The sequence below is a fragment of the Eulemur rufifrons genome, chromosome 19 (assembly GCF_041146395.1).
Source record: "Eulemur rufifrons isolate Redbay chromosome 19, OSU_ERuf_1, whole genome shotgun sequence".
Lineage (NCBI taxonomy): Eukaryota > Metazoa > Chordata > Mammalia > Primates > Lemuridae > Eulemur > Eulemur rufifrons.
In genome coordinates, this window is record NC_091001.1 from 73,162,371 (window position 1) to 73,184,632 (window position 22,262).

The window sequence follows — 22,262 nt, forward strand, 5'->3', positions numbered from 1 at the left end:
ACCAACATCTGATCTGTGGGTTCTACCAGCTCCACCGGCCACCCCATAGCTCAGGGGCTTTCCCACAGCATCCACGCTGGGAGACGTGGGGAAGGAACAGCCTGGTGCAAAGACAAACCTTGGTTCGAATCCCAGCTCTGCAGTTCTTAGCATGTAGCTGCAGGCAATTTACTGGGCTTCAAGGTTCCTCATCTATAAAACAATTTCAACTGAGCAAATCTGTTGTGGAGATGAGAGAGGCATTTTGCACAATAGTATGGCCGGACACATAACAGGTGCTCAATAAGTGGCAGTTGTGGTTATTTTTATTACTAGAGCAATGGAAACAAATATAGGGAAGAAGAAAATTGTAGAGAACCAAAAAGTAAAAAGCATTTATCATTCAAGTTTACAACATACTTAAATAAAATTGCCTTGGCTATAACATAATACTTGTTAAAATGAGAAGACTTGGAGTTTAAATCTTACAGTGCCGTTTAAATCATATCACAGTATAAATCTTCCAAGACATTTAGCAATATAGCATGTATGAAACAATTTTCATACTGGCATAACTGGCAAACATTTGGAGATTAAAAAGAGATACTTTTCAATAAAATTAAATAAGAAGTTATGGCCAGACAGAAAAAAAAATCAGTTTGGAAGGAAACAACAAAAACAAGAAACCGCTGGAGCACAAAGAGGTCATGCCTCAAGGATGTGTGTTCTCCATCCTGGCTGCTTGTGAGATTTGTGTTTTTGCAGATTTTTTTTAAAAACACAGATCTATTCAGGATATCCAGGGTGAGGCTTGGATACAGGTATATTTAAAACCCTGTGGTCTTCCGAGCCATGGTGTGTGTGCAGACCTATGTGCAGGGTACTGCAGATCAGAGGGACCCTCTCAGTGGGGCTTTGGGGTTCACCCTTGCTACGGCAAGCCTGCAGCCACGACTCAGATCGAGGGCAGGAGGGGAAGCAGCTCCACCGACCCACAGAAGTCCTGAAGCTCATATAATCAGCACATGTATTTTCACTCCAACTTCTGGGCGCACATCCTTCACCCCTCCCCACGCCCCTCGTGCCTAAAAATGCCGTCTATCCGTCACCAAACCAGACAGGACCACCTACTTGCTCCACATCCTGCATCGCCCCACCAGGACGTGAGATGCTATCATTTCTTTGCTCCTTGAGGATTCCGATGATGTTTATTTTAACCTGATTTTACCTAAATATGATTCTTGAGGGGAGAGGAGGGTAAGGAGCAGTCAATGTGCTCATGTGAATCAAGGCTGAGACAAGAGCTACACACACCCCCCAAAGAGGCAGTCGTATGTTTGGCGCGTGGCGAGCAGGTAACTTGTCTTGCTAGTTTTATGGATCAACAGATGGAGAGGACACGTACCTAAGGTGCCTCATCCTCACCCAGACCTGATCTAGACGGTGAGAGTTGGACTTTGAGCAGATCCTGTAATAGGACACAGCCCTTGGGGACCTTGGCAGGAGTATTTTGTAGTGGAAGTGACAAGAATAACTGGTGGCCAGAGGTGGACCATGAAGGACAGGCTCTTGATTAAGGTGGCCCTCTTGGCCCTCCTGGTTTTCACACTTTTGCATGTCACCTCCCTTCCAGGGTGGCATGACCCATGTATTGTTTTTAACCAACAGAATATCACAAAGGTGATGGAATGTTCATGATTACCGGTATATGATGATGTGATTATGTTACATGAGATCATGGTATCTACTTCTTCCTCTTTTGTTAGCTTTGAGGAAGCAGGAGGCTATGTTGGGCAACCCTTTGTGGCAAGAAACTGTGGGCACCTCTAGGAGCTGAGGTGGCCTCTGACCAACAGCCAGCAAGAAAGAAAAAAAAAATCCTCAGTCCTACAACCACAAGGAACTGAATTCTTCCAACAACTTCAGTGAGCTGGGAAAAATCTTCCTCAACTGAGCCTCAGATGAGGCTGCAACCCTGGCCCTTACTGCAGCCTTGTAAAACCCGGAGCAGAGGACCTGGTTAGGCTGTGCTCAGATTCCTGGTCCATAGAAACTGTGAGGTAATAACCACGTGTTGGCTTAAGCTGCTAAGCTTGTGGGCAATTTGTTACACAGCAATAGGTAACTAATTCAACACTTGCACAACCAAGGGTGCCTCCTTAAATTCTGCACCCTAAGCACCTCCCTTGCCTCTCCTTCATCCCAGCCCTGAACTGTGGTTTAGAATACGTACAAACACAGTACCTGCACGAGTAGCGTCATTGGGCCGCTCTTGTCGATTTCCAGAATCTCTCCATTTTTCGTTCCCACCAGGATATGTCCATGTCCCAAAGTGATGGCACGAATGGAAGGGTTATCTTCCAAAAGCAAGCCTGGGAGTAGGGGGAGATGTTGTATTTAATAGAACAATGACCAAAAAAAGACTAATTACTATATAAATTTGATTTTTATTAGTTCTGAAGTATTAGGTACTAGGCAGTCATCCTTGACATTTGTATCAGGGGCTGAGATCTCTGAACGTGGGAGAAAGAGAAAGAATTGATTTGATAATAGTTTTCCAAGAACTTCAGTACTATCTTGTCCATCCCCGTGAACAGAAAGATTTCTATTGCATATTTCAGAGTGGCACCTTTTGAGCTAGTTGACAATGCTGCTCTTTTAATGGCATAAGTCTTCAGGCATCTTTCAAACATATCATCCCAGAGCTCCACGATTCCATCCTTTCCACCGGTTACAAAGCCCTGTGAAGGCACACACAGTGGGTATTATATACACATCAAAATGCCCAGTTACCCACCCAGCCCCAAGAGGATTCCCCCATGGGTAAGGCAGCTTTGTGATGGTTATCTACCTAAATATATGAGACTGAAAAAGCTATTAAAGCAAGAACATTCTTCATATAATACTTTCGGAAAGCATCTCTCCCCACTTCTCTAGCAGGATGAAGCACATTCTCCCTGTGTTCACTGCACTCTCCTCAGACCACGGTTGGCAGTCGGCACACTGTGCCCAGTCTCCCATCCGGAACATGAGTTCCTGTGGGACAGGACCAGCCCCCGAACCTAGCAGACTTTCTGGTATCTCATATACTCCTACCAAATGGATTGGAAATAACATCACAATTTAAAATTATTGTTAAATAAGAAGGAAGAAAACTTCATTATTTAAGAGTAACTTAGGTTCTTAATATAATGAAACTATCCTACTATAAATATTTTGTTCAGTAGACATCAATTTCCACAATTAAAATCCATATTAATTTTTTATAAAACCTAGAAAGTACAAAGTTTAATTTATTGGAGATATATATATATATATTTTTTACTGAACAGTGATCTTCATTCTTGTTCTAAGCTTATGATTTTTTGGCTTTACTAGTTTTCCTTTCCAGTAGTTTATCATATATACCAACTGTTCTTAGAAGGGTTACATTTTTTTTTTTTTTTTTTAAGAAAAATAGTAACTCACTGTTTTCTCAGAAACTTTTAATTTGATGCATTTCAATGAAGTTCACAAAGAAATAGTATTTTGAAGTATATTACATTAAATATCCTTATTCTTATTATAGAATTTGTACCAAGGGAAATTTAATACTCAAATTAAGTTTAAATGCAGTATATGATATTGTGACATCCTTGTCTTTCCTCGTGATTCTGCAGCTTAACTTACCAAACAAGAGAGTTTACACAAGTTATATCATATCTACTTCTGGGCCTACAGAAATTCTGCATTCTGCTTTAATCTTTTCTAACATTTGCAGTTTAACCAAAAACACATTTGTCAGTAAAAAAACAGCTTAACCACTACAACAACCATTACAGTTGCACATCTAACATGAACCTACCTTTGCAGTGGGATCAACGTATTTACCTGGGGACAGGTAAATGAAAAGTGAGGCTTGTCTTAGCTAGGTGTGTTGGGATGCTTAGACTAGAAGTCAGAGAGCACAGATGAACCGGTACCACCAAGTAAATTGAAAAAACTGGTAATTCCTGGCAAGTGGATTGTAGAAGGTGTTTTAATAGCATTGAAGGTGCTGTGGTTTAAATGTCTGTTCCCTCCAAAACTCATGTTGAAATTTAATTGCCATTGTAACAGTATCAAGATGTGGGACCTTTAAGAGGTGGTTAGGCCTCTTAAAAGAGGCAGAGTCCTCATGAATGGATTAATGCCATTATTGCAGCAGTGGGTTCATCATAAAACAGTGAACTCGGCCCCCTCTCACTGTTCCTTGCCCTTCCGCCTTCTGCCATGGGATGATGCAGCAAGAAGACCCTCACCAGATGCAGCCCCTCGATCTTGGACTTTCAGTCCAGAACTGTGAGCCAAAAGATTTCTGTTCATCATAAAATACCCAGTCTCAGGAATTCTGTTATAGCAGTAAAAACGGACCAAGACACAGGTAAGTGTCATCTCTGTAAAGGAACACTGCAAGGCAGGTGGACAGACCGGGGCAATGAAGAGCTTGAGCGGAAGCATGGCCAGTGAACTCACTTCACTCTAACACTCTTGCTAAAGCTGAGCCTGTCTACACAGGAGCAAACTGGTTATGAACATAACTTTTGGTCATAACAAATTAATGTACAGGCCAATAATCTAACTACTTGATACTTCCAGGTCTCTGTTCATTGTACCACCAAGGAAGAAAACAACACTGAAATACTTCTTAGTACTCTTCTGCTGCTGTGTGTCCACATTTATCCTGGCACTTAAGGTGTCCTTACAAGTGAGAGCCAGGAAGAGCAAGTGTGAAAAAAAGTGGAGAGAAATTGCATATAAAGAAACAATCATAAACAAAAAAATCATAAAAATATTTATGTTCCCCTCGCTATCTTCCCTCAACTGAGTTTCATGACAACTACTTCCTAATTCAGATAGGAGTGTTTTTAGATACAGGCATCCTCTTGGTGGCCTTCCTCAGACTACCTTATAATTTTAGAAAGCTGAGGAGGAAAATGAATTCTGAAAAACAAGCCATACCTTATCCAATGCATACATCGCAAACACAGGCCCGTCATGAGCTTTCACGGTCTTCAGCAGTAGAATGTCTTTCCAAATAAAAATATCTCCAGTAGCTGCTCCCGAGAACACTAGATCTTCCATTCGTCCGTAAGAAACACACATCATTGTTTCCAATTTTCCGACACTTCCAAAAGTTCCTCTTTTAGAAGTGAAGCCCCCACCTGGAGTAGACCGAGAGTATTTATTACTTACAAAAATCAATTGACATTTCCTATGAGCATGTAGAGTGACTACCTTCAAGGAAAAACCTTCATTATTTATACACATAAAGATGTATGAAAGTTATGAAGATCATCATAAAAATATTATAAGAGGACTTCTCACTCACTCATTCATTAATTCAGTGTTTAATGAATCCCTATTTTGTGGTGGACCCAGTGCTCCATGAGGGGACAGGAAGATGCAAAGAAAGAGTTCCTGTCTTCAAGGAACTTAGGGTACAGCTGGAGAGAGGACTCCAGCCGCATCTCAGCCGAAGGCACGTGTCTACCCAAGGCTCAGGGTAAGTTCTGTGCCATGCGGAGGAAGGAGAGACTAAGTGCCTGGGGGAGCGAGGAAAGTCAAGAATACTGACCAAAAAGACTAAAACAGTACCAACTACAAATGCAAAACGTAAGAATGTTATACGTGTTCCGCCTCAATTTTTATCACAGCAATTTTGAGGTAAGAAAAACGAATTATGGAGAAGAAGGGAAGGTACTGGGACAAACCATCAGATTCGTCCCTTAGACATGCACGTTTCCTTGCAGCTTCATTCAAGACAACTCCCTACAGGCTGGCTCTCCAGACACACTGGGTGACATCATCCTTTCTTTGAAAGCAAAAAGCCCTGAGCAGTACTTTACTCCCGTTTTGTGCATTGTAAGACTGAGCTTGGTACAAAAACTGATACAATGAATTTGGAAACAACTGCAACAATGGGTCTGGCTTATTAGTGAGAAGAATAAGATATTCTTCCATGTTCTGCCATGCTTATTTGCTCATCATTATCAGCAACATTATAATCCACAAATATTTATTTTGACCACTGTGTACAGAGTCAGGGTTGAATTCATGTGCTAAATTCAATGACAGATAAAGGAACCTTCAAAATATTGAACATTTTATTCACCCAAAGAGATTATTTCCTGCTCAGTAGTCCAACATAATTACTACTTTCAGAACAGAAGACTAAATATAAAAATAATTATTTTCAGAGCAGAACATTTTCCAAAGCTTTCTAGATATTGAGGAAGATGCATAGCATACAGAGTGTTCTAAGTTTCACAGCTTAGATGTTAAGCAGTCCTAAGTGAATTTCGAAAGAATTTTTTAGGCATATTTTTATTTTAGATTGCCAAGACAAGCCAGGTAGTGGCAATGGCTTGTCTTTTTTCTTTCTTTGCAGCTGGGGTAAAGCTCTGGACCACATAAATGACAATAAACCCAAACGACAGTACCTGCTTGTTGCCAGAATTTGATGTGCTTTATCCCAACTGTAACCAGTTTGTCAACATGGTGTGGGTTACACTTTACCACAAATATCTTATCTTTATGTCCTCTGTAAGAGACAAATAGGAAACAAAATTCTAGTTTGTATGGAAGTACTGATATAGAGTGTTATTAAAAGCATCCATTTGGTCTAACTGTCATTAAGCACATCTAATAGGACAACTAAATTAGAAAATGATTTAAAATACACACAGAGGTCTACGTTAAAATAATGAGTTTTGGCTTTTCTTTGCAAGTTTAAACCTTCTCTTACCCTAATATTGCTACCAAAGTGTACTTATGTTTTTAGGAAATTAAGGAAATATTTTAAACATGTCATAATGTCTCCATAAGATAAAACAAATGGCATCATAGGAATGCAAGTCATTCTGCAGATTCAGAGATCTTGGGCAGGAGAAAAGAGAAGACAATGCAACCGTATTAACGAGAGGCTTCAAACATATCATTCTTGTTGTGGAAGGCATCACTTTGAGTTCAATGAATTTTTGGCTAGAAATGTATTCATTAAAAATTGAAGCCCCTCACAGCCATGGAGAAAGGATGTCACCTACTGATTCAAGGCACTTGGGGATGCTGTACATTCAGAAATGTAGATGTATAACCCAAGCGGCAGAAGGACAAATATAAACGGACAGACTGTAGACCTGGTATTTCACAGTGTCAGGGAAATTTCTGTTTTAAAGTACAGAGTCATCACATTAGAATCTAAGGGTTTCCTGGGCCTAATGGACTATTTGATGTTCTTGTCTGGCACATTAGGACATAATTTTCACTATGTAAAACCAAAGCAATTCACAGAAAGAACATGATTGATCAGTCTCCTGTATGCCTACAGATACAAAAATCTTAAATAAAATATTAAAAGTGTATTAAACAATAATACATTAGGACCAAATGTAAGGGTGGTTCAATACTAAGGAATCAAATAATACAATTCATCATATTAATATATGTAAAGAGAAAAGTCATGATCATTTTCACAGATGCTTAAGAGACTTGACAAAAATCTGACACTCGTGATTAAAAAAAAACAAAAAACCAATTAACACCCAATAAAGTAGGAATTAAAGGAGGCTTCAGATTTGGCCCTTAGACATTTGTATTTCCCTGTACTCCCCGACATTAAGAAACTCAGATTTATGCAAGACAACTATACACAGCCTGGCTCTCTAGACAAGCTGTGTGCCATTATCCTTTCTTTAAAGACAAAACATGCTGGAATAGTAGCTTATTCATGCTGTGTGTGTGTGTGTGTGTGTGTGCGCGCGCGTGCGCGCCCGCACGTGCACACAGCCACGCATACATGAAGTCTAAAGTCAGATTCTTAAGGGGATTCCCAATAGAGGCAGGAACAAAACTATTACCACTATTATTTAACACTGTATTGCACATATTAACTAATGCCAAGTAGACAAAGGCAGAAGAACTGGAAAGGAAAAGGTAAAACTGGGTTCTATTTGCAGATTATTTGATTATATGGCCAGAAAAATTTAAAAGAAAATAATTTAAAAATGACTACAAACAAGATACTTTAGTAAAGTTGCAGTACATAAAATTAAATACAGAATCAACATATATCAAGACCTTGTAAACAAGTGTTCATAGCAACATTATTCATAACAGCTAAAAAGTGGAAACAACCCAAGTATCCATCAATTAACGAGTGAATAAAATGTGGTATATATCTATACAATGAAGTATTACTCAGAGATAAAAAGGAATGAGATGCTGATACATACTGTGACACAGATGAACCTTAAAAAATTATGCTAAGTGTAAGAAAGCAGTTAAAAAGGATCTTACATTGTACGTATCACATAATTTCACTTATATGAAATGTTCAGAATAGGCAAATCCATAGACAGAAGGCCAATTAGTGATAGTAAGTAGGAGGTTTCTTTTGGGAATGAAAATGTTCTGGAATTAGTGGTGATAATCGCACAACTCCGTAAATATGCTAAAAACCACTATACTGTACACTTTAAATGGGCAATTTGTATCATATGTGAAAAAAGAAAAACAGCTCAGAGCAGTGTGAGCTATGTGAGGTACCCAAAATTACCACGCCCAGAGAGACTTCAGTCACCTGCCCCCCACTCCACCCACCCCCAGCAGGGGGCAATTGCTCAGAGGTATTTTGTTCCTGGCTAGCTGCCTCGCCTATTATTTCCTGTTCCTGGAATTTGTGATGCCAAGAACAATGTACAGCCAATAATACCTTGTATTACATTCATGTAAACTTTTGGTCAACAACAGAGGAACCGCCTCTTCTTTTCCTTTAAAAATCCACTTGTAATTGTTGCTAACTGGAGCATAGATTTGGGGCAACTTGAATCTATGCTCCCAGGTTGCTGTCCTTAAACTTGGCCCAAATAAACTCTATTAATTTTGCCTCCATTTTTTCCTTTAGGTTGATATATGTGAATTATTTACCAATAAAACCGTTTTTAAAAACTGAAAGTGAATCTAATCAAGCCTAATTACCATTTACAGGAAATGCAGGGAAATGCCTGAAATGATTTCATGAAGAATCAAGTCCAGAATGTGCAACATTCTATAGGTCAGAGAACCCAGAGCATCCATGGCATTAAAAAGGTCCACGGGAAATGCTACACAATCAAAGAGGCTTAAAAGCTGTAACAACTCAACACAACATACGGGCCTTGTTTAGATACTGATTTGAACAAACCAACTCTCATCCTTGAAACAATCAGAAATGTTTGATTATGAATTGGATAACATGAAACAAACTACTGTTGTTTGAGTCAGTTGTAATAATGGCATGGTGGCTTTAGAAATGTGCCTTTTCAGTTAGAAATGCCTAAGAAAGTACATACAGTTCAAATGACAATGCCTTGCCTTTTCTTTAAAATATTCTTGCAAAAAGGTGGGGGGGCAGAGAGAGTCACACAATTTGTAGAATGCTGATCATTGCTGCAGCTGGGAGATGGGACAGGGGACTCACCCTATTCCCTCCACTTCTGTGTAACTTTGAAAATTTCCATAATAAAAAGTTTAAAGAAAAGAACAGGGTGTCTCCTGACCGGCAGGGAGAGGCAGGGAAAAGAGAGGGAATTGATCTGGGGGCACTCTCTCTGTTTCTTTGAAAGTTAAAAGTGAACATGGACATTAAAGCCACAAAACATCACTGGACATATCAGGAACAATGAGGACAGAGGAAAAGTTTTAGATAAAAGAGAAAATGTGCTTAACATCAAGAGGAGACATGAACCAGATAACCATAAAAGGCATTAAGCAGCCAAAGATTTCTTGATTGGAGGAAAATCCCCACGGATTCTAAAACATTAATATACACTTTAGAGAGAAGAGGCTAGAGAAAACCAGAATGAAAATTAAGGACAGATACAACCAATTATATTACCTAGAGATAAAATTGTTTTGCTTGCTTACATCTATGCGAACATATAGAAAAACCTTTTTTGAGGGAATTTCTTATTTTCATCTAATTTCTTAGCGCCATAAAAACACCAATGTTGTTTCTGTTGTGGTAAAAGTTCTAAACTGGCTAATGATGGCACGAAAGTGTTTAGCCAATGTCAATATCCAAATAAAGAACATGAATTGGAAACCTTTCTTTTTAGACACTTGTTAAATTTGTAGGGAGGAGTCTACAACTCGTGTGTGTGCGTAAGAAAAATACCTACATGATGGGTGCAACGCGCACTATCTGGGGAACAGACAACGCCTGGAGCTCTGACTTGGGGAGAAAGGCGGTACATGGGCAACGTATGTAACCTGCAATTCTGTATCCCCTATAACAACAACAAGATGAAATAAAAAAAAAAAAAAAAGAAAAACAAAATGCAGTTTCATGTTCTAGACTGAAAGAATAAGAAGGTAGAAGCCTGCACGGCTGTCCTAATATTAAATGATTCCTCATGCCCCAGTCACAAGTAATTCACTGGAGGGCCACATACACCTGTTGGCAAGCACAGGGGAAGAGGGAAGGAAGGCGCTTCTTCCGGAAGCCCAGGCAGCTACACAGGGGGTGACCTGATTTGCACACTGTCCGTTCAGAACCTTTCATCTGCATGGAGGCCCAGTCCTGTGTGAGATTTTGTTTTCTCTCTTTTTGTGACAGTAACCCATAGCAGGAAGACTGAATGATTTATACCCCATCTCCAAAAAAGATTTTTAAATGGCTTAAAATATAGAATACGAATATAGAATAAGCCAGGTAACACAAATTAGAAGACAGATGATATACTGGTGAGTGAAAAATACAAAAGCCAATTACAGAGTGACTGTACAATATCCCATACATACGAATAAAAATGAAGAAAAATACTAGAAGAATATACACTAAAAAATATATGCTAAAATGTTAACCACGGCTATGTCTGGGCAGTAGAATTAGAGATGATTTTCATTTTCTGGGTGCTCTTCTGTGCTTTCTACTTTTTCTGTAATGATTGCATATTATTTTGAAAACAGAAGAAAGAATAAGTTATTTTAAAAAGATACACATTTTTTAAAAAGAAAGTGAGAAAGAGAAGGTGCCAACACGGTATGCAGGAGACTCTATCATATTCATTAAATGTCCATAAGGACAGGAACCCAAAGTAGATCAAGTAAAGAAGCTAATACAGAAATGCTCGTGCTGAAGTTCTATATATCTGCTACACGTGGGCCCATGTTTTCTTCCTACACTTTCTAATAGCAAAATTATTTCAGATTAACATCGAAAATTTTCTTGTTAGGCCCCTTGATGATTGTACTTTGCACCTAAGATGACTCCTGTTCAAACTCTGAGGCGAAGTGTGCCTGTGATAATTAGTCATTGGTCCCTACATCCCCTCACTGGAGTAATGCAAGTAAAGGGTAAAGGAACATAAAGGCCCCCGCTTAACTGTCTCGTCCGCCCCACTCATACTGATGTTAGGCCATTTACTCCTGGAAGAGATTGGCCTTGGTTTTTAAATGGGTTGCTTGTACCTTAGACTAAAATTTGAATAACCTTTAAAAGAAAATAAAAGACTAAAAAACTCATTTGTAATGGAGGCAACTGAAATCACTTATTAAAATTAGCAAAGAAGCAAGGAAATTGTTCAAATAGATTGGATCAAGTCTCACAGACCTCTTGTAATACGATTTTTATGTACCAATTCCAAATTTCTCTCATTTCTCTGAGCTAATAAAGAGCAGGTCCATTTAAACATTTCACAAATGCAGGGCAGCGTGTGCAGCTGGCACACATTAGCACGGGCACCAGCAGCACAGCCGGCAATGCCACCACGGCCACCGACCGTGTGCCTCACCGAGGTTGCTGCAGAGCGACCGACCACCTTGCAAGAACAACACAGCTGTCAAAAGCAGGTTTGTCTTGAGCCTTGCTGGAGGCAAGGCCAGCAATGACTGAGACACAGAAGTACACAGTGAGGTATGCGACTGTGTCATCCCTTGTCTGAGAGTGAATCAGGCCCTCTCAGGAGCTAAGATGACTCCTGGAAGCTGGGAAGGTACCATTCAGTGAAGCATTACTTCTTTGTCACGTCTTTCGTGCCCCTGTTTTTAAAGTTCTATCTACTTAAGCACTCTAACGTAAGGCCACAAATTTTTTATTTATTTGTCTAGTTGATTTTTTTTTTTTTTGAGACAGAGTCTCACTCTGTCCCCTGGGCTAGAGTGCCGTGGCATCAGCCTAGCTCACAGCAACCTCAAACTCCTGGGCTCAAGTGATCCTCCTGCCTCAGCCTCCAGAGTAGCTGGGACTACAGGTGCATGCCACCATGCCCAGGTAATTTCTACTTTTAGTTGCCCAGCTAATTTTTTCTACTTTTGGTAGAGATGGGGTCTCACTCTTGCTCAGGCTGGTCCCGAGCTCCTGATGTCAAGCGATCCTCTCACCTCAGCCTCCCAGAGTGCTAGGATTACAGGCGTGAGCCACCATGCCCGGCCAATATCATTCTTAATATTATGCAAATAGGAATTTATACAAATATTTTTATTTACTTATCATTGTAAAATCTAGTATTCTTTCAAAGAACTTTAACAATCCTTAATATTCATCCTTGGAAAGAGTACTGGTTAATGTCACAATTGCAAAAATGTCCTGAGGACAATTCTGTAGGTATCTCGTTTTTGGGAATGTGTCATAAGGCTCAGGAACAATTCCAAATATAAATCGTGTTATTAACATAATGGTGTTAAGTAGCTCTGTGTTAATGAAGTAACAGTAGCACTATCCACCAAGCATATAAAAAAATACATACTTTTTTGATATTAAAAAATATTTCTTTCATTTCTAGTAATGTTTGTGGCATACAATCGGTGAGCCACCCACAGCTGCAGAGGGTTTTCTAGCAGGCAAGTTGCATTTCTGTTGCTTTTGAAATGCAGGCATGTACTTTCCCCAAGATTATCTATAAAATGCAGATGGTATGTTATCAGAAATATTAAACTAAAATTCCGTATTTTAGTCTATGAGAACAGAGTTCTGATAAGAAGCTGAATCTGAGTAGTAGAGAGGAGTAGTAGAACAGTGAGGAACACCAGAAAGAAAGACCAAAAGCAAAGTCACTTGGGCAGGCAGATTATAAGTTGCCATTTGCTGCCAAGAATTCCATCTCAACAGCAGTCATCAGAAAAGCTTCTCTTTTTCTCCTAAGACGGTCAGCTGGAGTCCTCAGGCCTCCATCTGCTGCTTCTCTGGGTCTCTAGCAATTTATAGATCTTCATTCATTAAAGCTGAATTGCCAAAAAACTTTTTTCCTATTTAATATTGTAAAGGAAAATGTTAACTTAAAAAGCGAATATTGGGATTCAAGGCCATCAACTTCAAAATGATTTTACATTGCAAGGTAGGACTCAGTGACGCAGGGAAGAACTGGCAGGGAGGCACCTGACAACATGCCTGGGCAGCAAACTCGACTGCTGGGCCTTGGCTGCCCACTCTTTTGACCCCTGTCCAGAGACGGGCACACAGCTGAGTTCAGTGTGAGTAGGAGTGGAAAGTCATGTTCAGACTTAGCGCTGATTCAGCAGGGCGGGGAGGCTGGGGTAAGGGAGGACAGGTGGTCTATAAACAGCAGTCGGTCTTGAAAAGTCTATTTATAAGACGGGGAGATTAGGGAAACAATTTGCCTGCTTTGAAAGCAAGTGGCAGATGCACACGGTGGGGCCTCCTTTCCAGCACGCCACAGCCGCATGACAAATGGTGCTTCTGACTCCGGTGACATTGACAATCCTTCACCAGATGCTAAGACAGAGGAAAAACTAAGGGGCAAGGCACAAGCCTGAGAAAAGCTGCTTTTCTATTGTTGATAAAAAGCTTTGATAGAGAGAACGCATATGTTAGTGAAGGATTTCAGAATTTTCTGATTCCCCACCACAAACATTGACTGCTGTAAGCCAGGCTGGCACCATGAAACACCACAATATGTTTTCACTTGGGTGTTAAGCTTTCTATGTGAATTGCATCCGAGTTTGAAGATGAAATCTTACCAGAGGATGAAAACTATTGATCTTTACTGAAGCAGGATAGCAGCAGGATGCCGTGAGATCTCGGCAGCTTCTTACCTTGTTGTGGCTATCTTTTCTCCCTTTTTCCAGTCCCAAAACACAATACTGTGAAAATCGTCTAAACCAACGGACACCAGACATTTTCCATCGGCTGTATGAAAACAACACAAATGTCAAATAACTCGTTTCTTCCATGAAAAACCAAAACATTTCATATGCTGTAAAGAGGAATAAGAAGTTGACCTTAAGAATATTCTTTAGGCTCAAATACATTAGAAATTTCATATACTAAGTGGACTTCACAAAACGAAATGTGAGCCTGGTAATAGCTGAGCTTCCTAACGTACAATAATGGGTCTCTCAAGTAAATCGCTGACCCAACATTCTAATCTAAGACACAGGGCTATGAGGGAACCTCTCAGGTGAGTTACAAAAACCTTGTCTATTTTATGACAAATCTCATGACACTTACTGGAAGAGCCATCTGGCTTTGTGACAATGAGTCTATTTTCAGCTCTAAAAAACTGGGTTCAGTTTAACCCTCCAAGATAAGAACATTATGAATACTAAATTTAACTTCAAAAAGTCTTGCAAAAGATGATTTTAGAATTACAACAGCTTAATTTCTTATTTTCCCTATTTCAAGTGGAAAATTCCTGTTGTAGGACATTTAGAAAATACATATAAAAATTTAGATCTTCCACATTTTGGGGCCCATATTTGATGTATAATATATCCTACCAATCTTTTATCTATATCAATGGACTTTGAAAAAACAAAACCAGATTCGCACTGAGCAGCCTATCATCTAATCTTTCTTCGTCTATTATATCATGAGCATTTTCCTTTAGTATTAAGTATTATTCATAATCAAATATTAAGAAAGTGGCAAGAATAGATTAATCTAAAGCCCTATGTATAATTGCTTATTTGTTGTCTGGTTTTCACATCATTTGCCTGCTTTATATTTCTAGGACAATTTATTTCTCTAATAAGAGAATAATAATTATCAATGATTACTATAATTTGGACATTTAGCTTATTTTCCCCAAAATTAAAATATATTGGATATATAATTAAATTTAAAATAAATTTAATTTGCTTTATTCCTTCAAAACAAAAGAAAAGGTGCAGTCAATGAGCCTTTCCTTTGCTGCCTCCTTGCAAGGCGAGATTCGCAGGAGAGGCAGGTCCAGGTTAGCAGCAGGCCCCGGGCTGTGCGGTTGCTAGGAGATGAGTGATGAAGCTCATCCCCCATCAGTTCATCAGGGTCCGTTCTCTGACTACAGAAGAGCAGCCACCAGGATAAAGCAACACGAGTATGTGACAAACGGCCACCGGTCCACTCGGGGCCTCAACTGGTATTTTCAAAGACAGGCCTGGGCAGACCCCAAACTAGGGTTTCTACGTAAAATAAAGAAAGCCTTGCCAAATTGGAATTTCAGATAAGTAATGAATAATTTCTTAGTAATAACTATGTCCTATGTGATGTTCAGACTTGTACTACATATTTATACTTATATTGCATGGAACTTACATCAAAAAATTATTTATCTGAAAATCTAATTTCATTGAGCCTCCTGTATTTTTGTTGGCTAACTCTGGCAAACCTACCTCAACTGCTAACCAATGCCCACCATTTAAGTGTCCTTACTTGTGCCAGAGACCCTCCTCCAACCAACTGGATATGGTGGTCTGGCTCCTTCTTCTCTGCAGAAAGGAGAGTAGGAGGAAGGAACAATCTGACTTAACCAACCAAATCCTCCTCAACCACTACTAAGTATGAGATAAGGATCTGAAAGGTTCATGGGCCCTTATAAGCTAACAGACTACAGTATTAGATGAAGACATTAACACTTTCCTGAAGGGCTAAGTCACCACAATGTGATTATTATAAACAAATTATGTCTTTCTAATCACAACTAACGATATCTTCATGCTTAAATGTTACCAGATTTTGAATTGGGCAAGGTCTCTTTTTATGCATTTGAGAGAAGAGACTGGTAACAATGTCCTGTTCATTACCAACAATGGTACTCTCTCCATATCTCTTATTATGGCCTGGTTATGTTTCTATTATTAGCATGCCATTGTATTTGGTGATTCTAGTTTTACTGGTGTTTTCTCTCTCCCTTTTTAAATCACAAGCTCTTTTAAGGCTCATAGCAATCTTATCACGTCTCCTTTGTGATCCTTATGCTTAGCTGATTTTTAATGAATGCTGACAATACTGGTGACATTGGAGAAAAGAAGGAAGATAAAAATGGAATGTGCCTATGGATAGTATAAAAAGAAACGGAATGTACCATGTTACATAGCTGTAAATATTTTGGAAGGGATAGGAAATGTTGGTCAACAGGTACAAAGTTAGACAGGAAGAATAAGTTCTGGTATTCTATTACATATTGGGGTGACTAATAATAATGTATAATATATTGCAAGATAGCTAGAAAAGAGGATCTTGAATGTTATCATACAAAGAAATAAGTGTTTAAGTAATGAATATTCTAACTACCTTGATTTGAAACATCACACTGTACCCCATAAACATGTAAAATTATGTATCAAGTATAAACAAAATTTTTTAAAAATGTAATTGCTTTATTATTCCTTTCAAACATACTTCACAAATATTCAATGTCTTTTTTTGCATTCATTAATTCTGTATTTCTTTTGAAGTCTGTGTAGCTATCTTAACACATCTTTCTTGGAATGCAAGCATCTACACATTTAAAATAATAGCTTTTTAAGTTTATGTCATCTCAAGAAGGCCTAAGGGTAAGGTGGATTTTTCTGGGAGAGGGGGCTTCTTTTTGGTAGAATTTCTGCAAGGCCCCATCAGCTTATTTTATCATCTTTCTACACCGAAAAAAGTATCCTGATTGTGGGTAGCAATAGATAAACTGCAAATCCAGAAGTGCCTTAATGACCACACCTCTTCTTTGTGATGGTGACTTTTTCTTGAATTCTGCAGGTGCAGCTTATTTCTGGATACCACACAGTTTGGAAATATAATTGGCTACCTTTTATTCTTTTTTTTCTAGTTTTCATTTCCCTTGTAGAGGCTTGACCTTAGCTGTGAAAAATCTATTGCTCCCTGACCAGTTAGTTGGAGTTTTTGATTTTCAGACATATTTTTAGAGTCTAGGTAATGTCCTTTCAAATCTTTCCAGTCACAGTATGCATTAATTATGGATGTTTGTGACACAGTCCAGAAATAATTCTAAGGTAATGTCAACAGTAAAGGGCAAATTAAAAAGAGAAAATTTCTATTCAGACAATTACGAGTTGGCTCCCTCTATTCAGGGCTCGTGAAAAATGCATAGGTTTTCTGAATCGAGCACAATGAAATCAAGTTAGTCTTAGATGTGCCCTTGTGGAAAATCAGCCCATGAAGGTTTTAAAAAATTATGTGGATGATATTTAGGCTAGAAAATATTTATGTGGCTGAACTTTCTCTTTCTAGTCTAGTTTTCTATTCATGTGGAAGCACTTTCCTTATTGTACGCACAAAAGCAAAGACGGTACACCCCTTTCCCCCCTAGACAGTGAAAATAAATTCAGAGTTAAAAGAACTTCTCAATCAAGTGAGATAATATAAATTCATTCCTTCTTGTCCACGTAATCCAGAGTTTGGAATCATGTTGTAAGAAATGTTTTTAATTAAAAATTTCTTCTTTTTGTTCGCTTTAGAAAAGTGGCACGAATAATCTAAATCCCTATGTATAACTGCTTATTTGTTGTCCAGTTTTCACATCATTTGTCTGCTTTATACTGCTAGGACAATTTATTTCTCTAATGAGAGACAAACTACCAGTAGGTGTCCAGACACCCCCAAAATGAGCTGACTCGTAAGATGGGTGTCTACAGGGTGCTGATACACAAAGACTGACCACCAGGTGGATAATAACTGATGCCTGTTGACACGGTTAAACACGGATACCCAAGTAGTCTCCTCTCTTGGGATTTCCACTACAGCTACTCACTTTCTATCAGTTTCCAAAAGACAGGTATAGTTGCCCCTGCTCCTACTCGAGGTAAGTGTGTGATTCAGGGCTGTTGCCGAACAGGGGCCTCTCCTCACTGGGGCTGTTCCTGTGGTGGCCTCTGTGCACCACCAGGCACTCCATGTTTATACTGGAGCGGGGGGAGCAGCTGGAGGCCCCTGCGGGTGGGCGCAGGCAGCTGGAGGGGAGTGAGCACACCGAGTGCTCCAGGTATGACTCTCTGGCCAAAAGTTCACCAGCACCAGCAGAGGGCAGGGGCAGGAGAAGACCCGATAATGGGGAACAGAGAACTCTTGGCATACCTCCCCCACCAGCCGACAACCCTGGCCTAGTGGCTCTTGTGCTGGACCAAGAGCCAAGGGACCTGGATCTGCCATTGTTGACTTTTACCCAGGCCATACCACCAAACTCTCTGATCTCTGTTCTCAGCATGTAAAGTGGTGCAGGGGTTTAAGACTAAAGTTATATTATTAGAACACAAAGTGCCATCAATAGAAATTAAACCAAAGAGGCCATAGCTCACACTTCAGGAGTCACCAAAGAGATCACAGAAATCAGTCAACTGCTACAGTTCATCTGTACGTAACTTCACGGTGATGAGTCACACAATAGACATCAGTAAAAGTTTTTCCTGAGTAGTCCTTATTATTAGTGCTTTCTAAAACTATCAAATAGATTCCTTTCTACCATTTATATGTTAACATTGTACTTAACCTATAAGGCAAAAAAGTAATTTTCCTACAACCGAAACTAACACATTTGCTGAGTATATGGGCTCTTCCCCAGTGATTGTATCTGGGGAATGGAGACTATATTGTTAAAATGCTGAAATAACCTTCTTATACAAAAAATACTTCACATCTGGAAATTTCTTTCTTTGCGTAAAAAGGGACTTAGAAGCAGTGACAGAATCAGCTTCCCCGCCTCTTCTAGAGTATCTGGTTTCTCTACTCCAGCAATGAGCTGAAGGTCTGCCTTATGAGAAAAAGATTTCTAAGCTCACTTGGTTTCTTATTTTTTATTCTATAAAACTAATAAGCTCAGAGACGTGAGCTCTCTGAAACACAGAGACCAAGTTACTGGGTAGCAGCTTATTGCTACCAACTTGCCTCATAATTCATGTCTTTGATTTGCTAATCCGTTTCTCTACAGGCATTGAAATAGCATAAGCTAATTATTTTGATTTAAAAACCAGAAAATTAATCAATTCTATAGAGGAAATAATCTAATGATTAAATTCTTTTTATATTACTCTAAATTTCCTGCCACTTTGTTTATATGCTAATACACATATACACATTTTCACTTGAAATTAAGCGACAGATGCTATTTTGAGCTCTATTTTTTCTCTTTTACTTAACTTGGTACACAGAAGTGTGTATAAAATACACATAGTCTGTATAATTGTAATTTTGAATTATAGCTTTATTATACCTGGCCAGATTGTCTGTTTGAATTATTGAGTCAATTTTCAATGCCACCAAAAACATGAATATATTGGATTCCCCATTATGTTGTAAATATTTAGATATTATTTTTATTTATTTTTACTATTTGAATGGGTGTCTTACCACTCTTCTAAAGCATATTTATTAATGCAATTATTTATATTAAGTATGCGTGCATATGTATCCACTAGCAAAATTAATTTTAAGAAAAAAGGCAGTTTGGCCATTGAGGAGTAGAATTCTGGGGGTAAAAGCAGAAGGAATTCATTCACATCTTTACAATTTTGAACTAAAATTATGGTTTCCTTTTAGACTGTACTGCTTTATCAATGACACATGGCACACCTGTTTTAAAACTGCATGGCCATCAAACTTGGGGACGTTGGACTTCATACTCATCACCTCCCGCGTGTCACCAGAGCACTGAGCTGGCAGGTAGTGTGCCGAGCAGGCCTCTCCCTCAACACTCACGCCTTCTCCTACCTCACATGCCCCCGGTATAGAATATGAACTGTTGAGCCTTGATTTTCCCTACTTTAATAACCACAGAAGGCTTGGAATAACTTCTACTACCGGCACAACAACTCATATTTGTATAGTATGTGAGAATGCACATGTTACAGAAATAAAAAACTTCCCCACGTTGCACTGGTCAGGCAATAAAGGTAATCTTCACCCAAACGTGCTTTACAATGTAAAATTCTGGTAGTCATAGGGAAAGGCAAGACAAAGTGCATTAAGCAAAACCCCATTTGTTCGTTCATTCAGTCACGACATTTGTTGAGTAGCTTCTATGTTCACTGTGCTGTGATGGGGGCGGCGAGGAACAGAGAGATCCGCTCTGCCGCCAAGCAGTTTCCTGTATGTGAAGCGCATGGGAGATGCTGCCACAAATAACCACAGGGCCACATAGACTCTGACAGGTGCCACGAGAGCAACACAACAGTGGGCTAAGGCATGCTAAGGGGGCACAGGTTACTTCTCCCTGGAAGGATGGAGGAGAAAACTTCCAGCTTGGCCTTAAAGGATGGAAGGACCTGGACACATGGGAACAGCTAGGACAGAGAGCACGGGCAAAAGGAGGACACGCGTGCACACGGCCTCTTCCGGTAGGGAGACGTAACACAGCACTAACGGGTCGGCTGGGTGAACACCTGAGGTCAGATCATGGAAGGCCATGAATGTCCAACCAAGGGGACTCTGTGTGGTATCAACAGTAACTAGGGCCGGGCGCGGTGGCTCACGCCTGTAATCCTAGCACTCTGGGAGGCCGAGGCGGGTGGATCGCTCAAGGTCAGGAGTTCGAGACCAGCCTGAGCAAGAGCGAGACCCCGTCTCTACTAAAAAAAAAAAATAGAAAGAAATTATATGGACAACTAAAAATATATATAGAAAAATTAGCCGGGCATAGTGGCGCATGCCTGTAGTTCCAGCTACTCGGGAGGCTGAGGCAGTAGGATCGCTTAAGCCGAGGAGTCTGAGGTTGCTGTGAGCTAAGCTGACGCCACGGCACTCACTCTAGCCTGGGCAACAGAGTGAGACTCTGTCTCAAAAAAAAAAAAAAAAAAAAAAAACCAGTAACTAGGCTCCCAGAATACTCCACAAGTGGGTAGGACGAACTGAGAAAGTGGGGATGCAGTCAGAGACCAGCATTTGCACCATGGCACAGATGAGAGGGAGTGAGGGCTTGAACAAGGACAGGCAGGGACATATGAAGAGATCGGTGTTTGGAGTCATGGAATTTAATGACTAATATTACACATATTGTACTTATTAATACTTGAATGGAATTTAGAAAAAGGAAATTATAGAATCAGTTTTCTGTGGCAAGGTTAGGATTTTTTTTTCCTACTGATTTAATTTCTATAAATGAGAGTATTAAAAATTTCTAGGTAAAGATATTTTTTGGGATAAGGCCTTCATTCTCAAATTCTAGCTTAAAGAAAACTTACTCTACAGAAAATTATACCCATCAGTTAAGTATTTTTATAGTACCATGTTCAAATTTTGAATTAGGGAAATGAAAACTTCGGTTCTATTTTTTCAATATGAAATGTATTGCCAAAACACCAATATTGGAAAGTAGCCCTTTGCCGAGAATTTGCAGTCTTCCCTCGAGTTCTTTATATTTCACATCAGAAGTGATGTGCTCCCACTTACTTGGCGAGATGAAACTGATGTTGTGAGTCACTGCCAGACATTCGCAACTAAGTCTTTCAATAGCAACAGCTGCTCTGGATTTCAAATCGCTCAAGCAAATACAGAACACAGTGTGAGCTCTGGGTAATGACTTGGGAGAGGAGACACGGAAGACAGGAAAGGGTGTATAACCTAAAGGCCACATTTTGTGGTGAGGTAGTCACATGTATGACTCCCAGCCTAAGGCTGCGTAGCTGACACACAACGAGCTTAAGCCTCATTACAAGAGGAACTCAACTAAGTGGGAGGATGTTTTTAAAAACACAAAGTAAATGTAGAACCATCGGTCAACAACTCCAGTGGAAAACTGGGGCTTACCTGAAAAATCGAGCGCACACACTCCTCTCTGATGTTGTCCTTTCAACAGTGACAAACATTTTAGAGTTTGTGTGTCCCACACATGAATAGCAGCATCTCTTCCAACCTTAAATAACAGGATGAGTGTTATTAACTACTTATAGATTATAGTAAGAATGACTTTATTCCTTAGAGTCAGAAATCAAGAAACATACATTATTTGGAGAGTGGGAAGACCCTTGGAAATCATCTGGTCCAACTCAATTGTTTTCCAGATGAGTAAACTGAGGCACAAAGCATCTGAGAGGCTTGATTTGGCAATCAGGATGAGTTCCAG

The 22,262-nt window shown here is 39.6% G+C and overlaps 1 protein-coding gene across 2 annotated transcripts in view; it reads right to left on the bottom strand.

Moving 5' to 3' along the window:
• EML6 (EMAP like 6) overlaps positions 1–22,262 on the bottom strand; it is a 226,629-nt gene that overhangs the window by 60,728 nt on the left and 143,639 nt on the right. For both annotated transcript variants that reach the window (XM_069494454.1, XM_069494451.1), the window contains exons 15-20: positions 21,947–22,052; positions 14,032–14,125; positions 6,441–6,541; positions 4,960–5,162; positions 2,609–2,720; positions 2,224–2,351 (exon numbers count right to left, since the gene is read on the bottom strand). In XM_069494454.1, the coding sequence (XP_069350555.1) occupies positions 2,224–2,351; positions 2,609–2,720; positions 4,960–5,162; positions 6,441–6,541; positions 14,032–14,125; positions 21,947–22,052 (744 nt within the window). The remainder of the gene's footprint in view (positions 1–2,223; positions 2,352–2,608; positions 2,721–4,959; positions 5,163–6,440; positions 6,542–14,031; positions 14,126–21,946; positions 22,053–22,262) is intronic.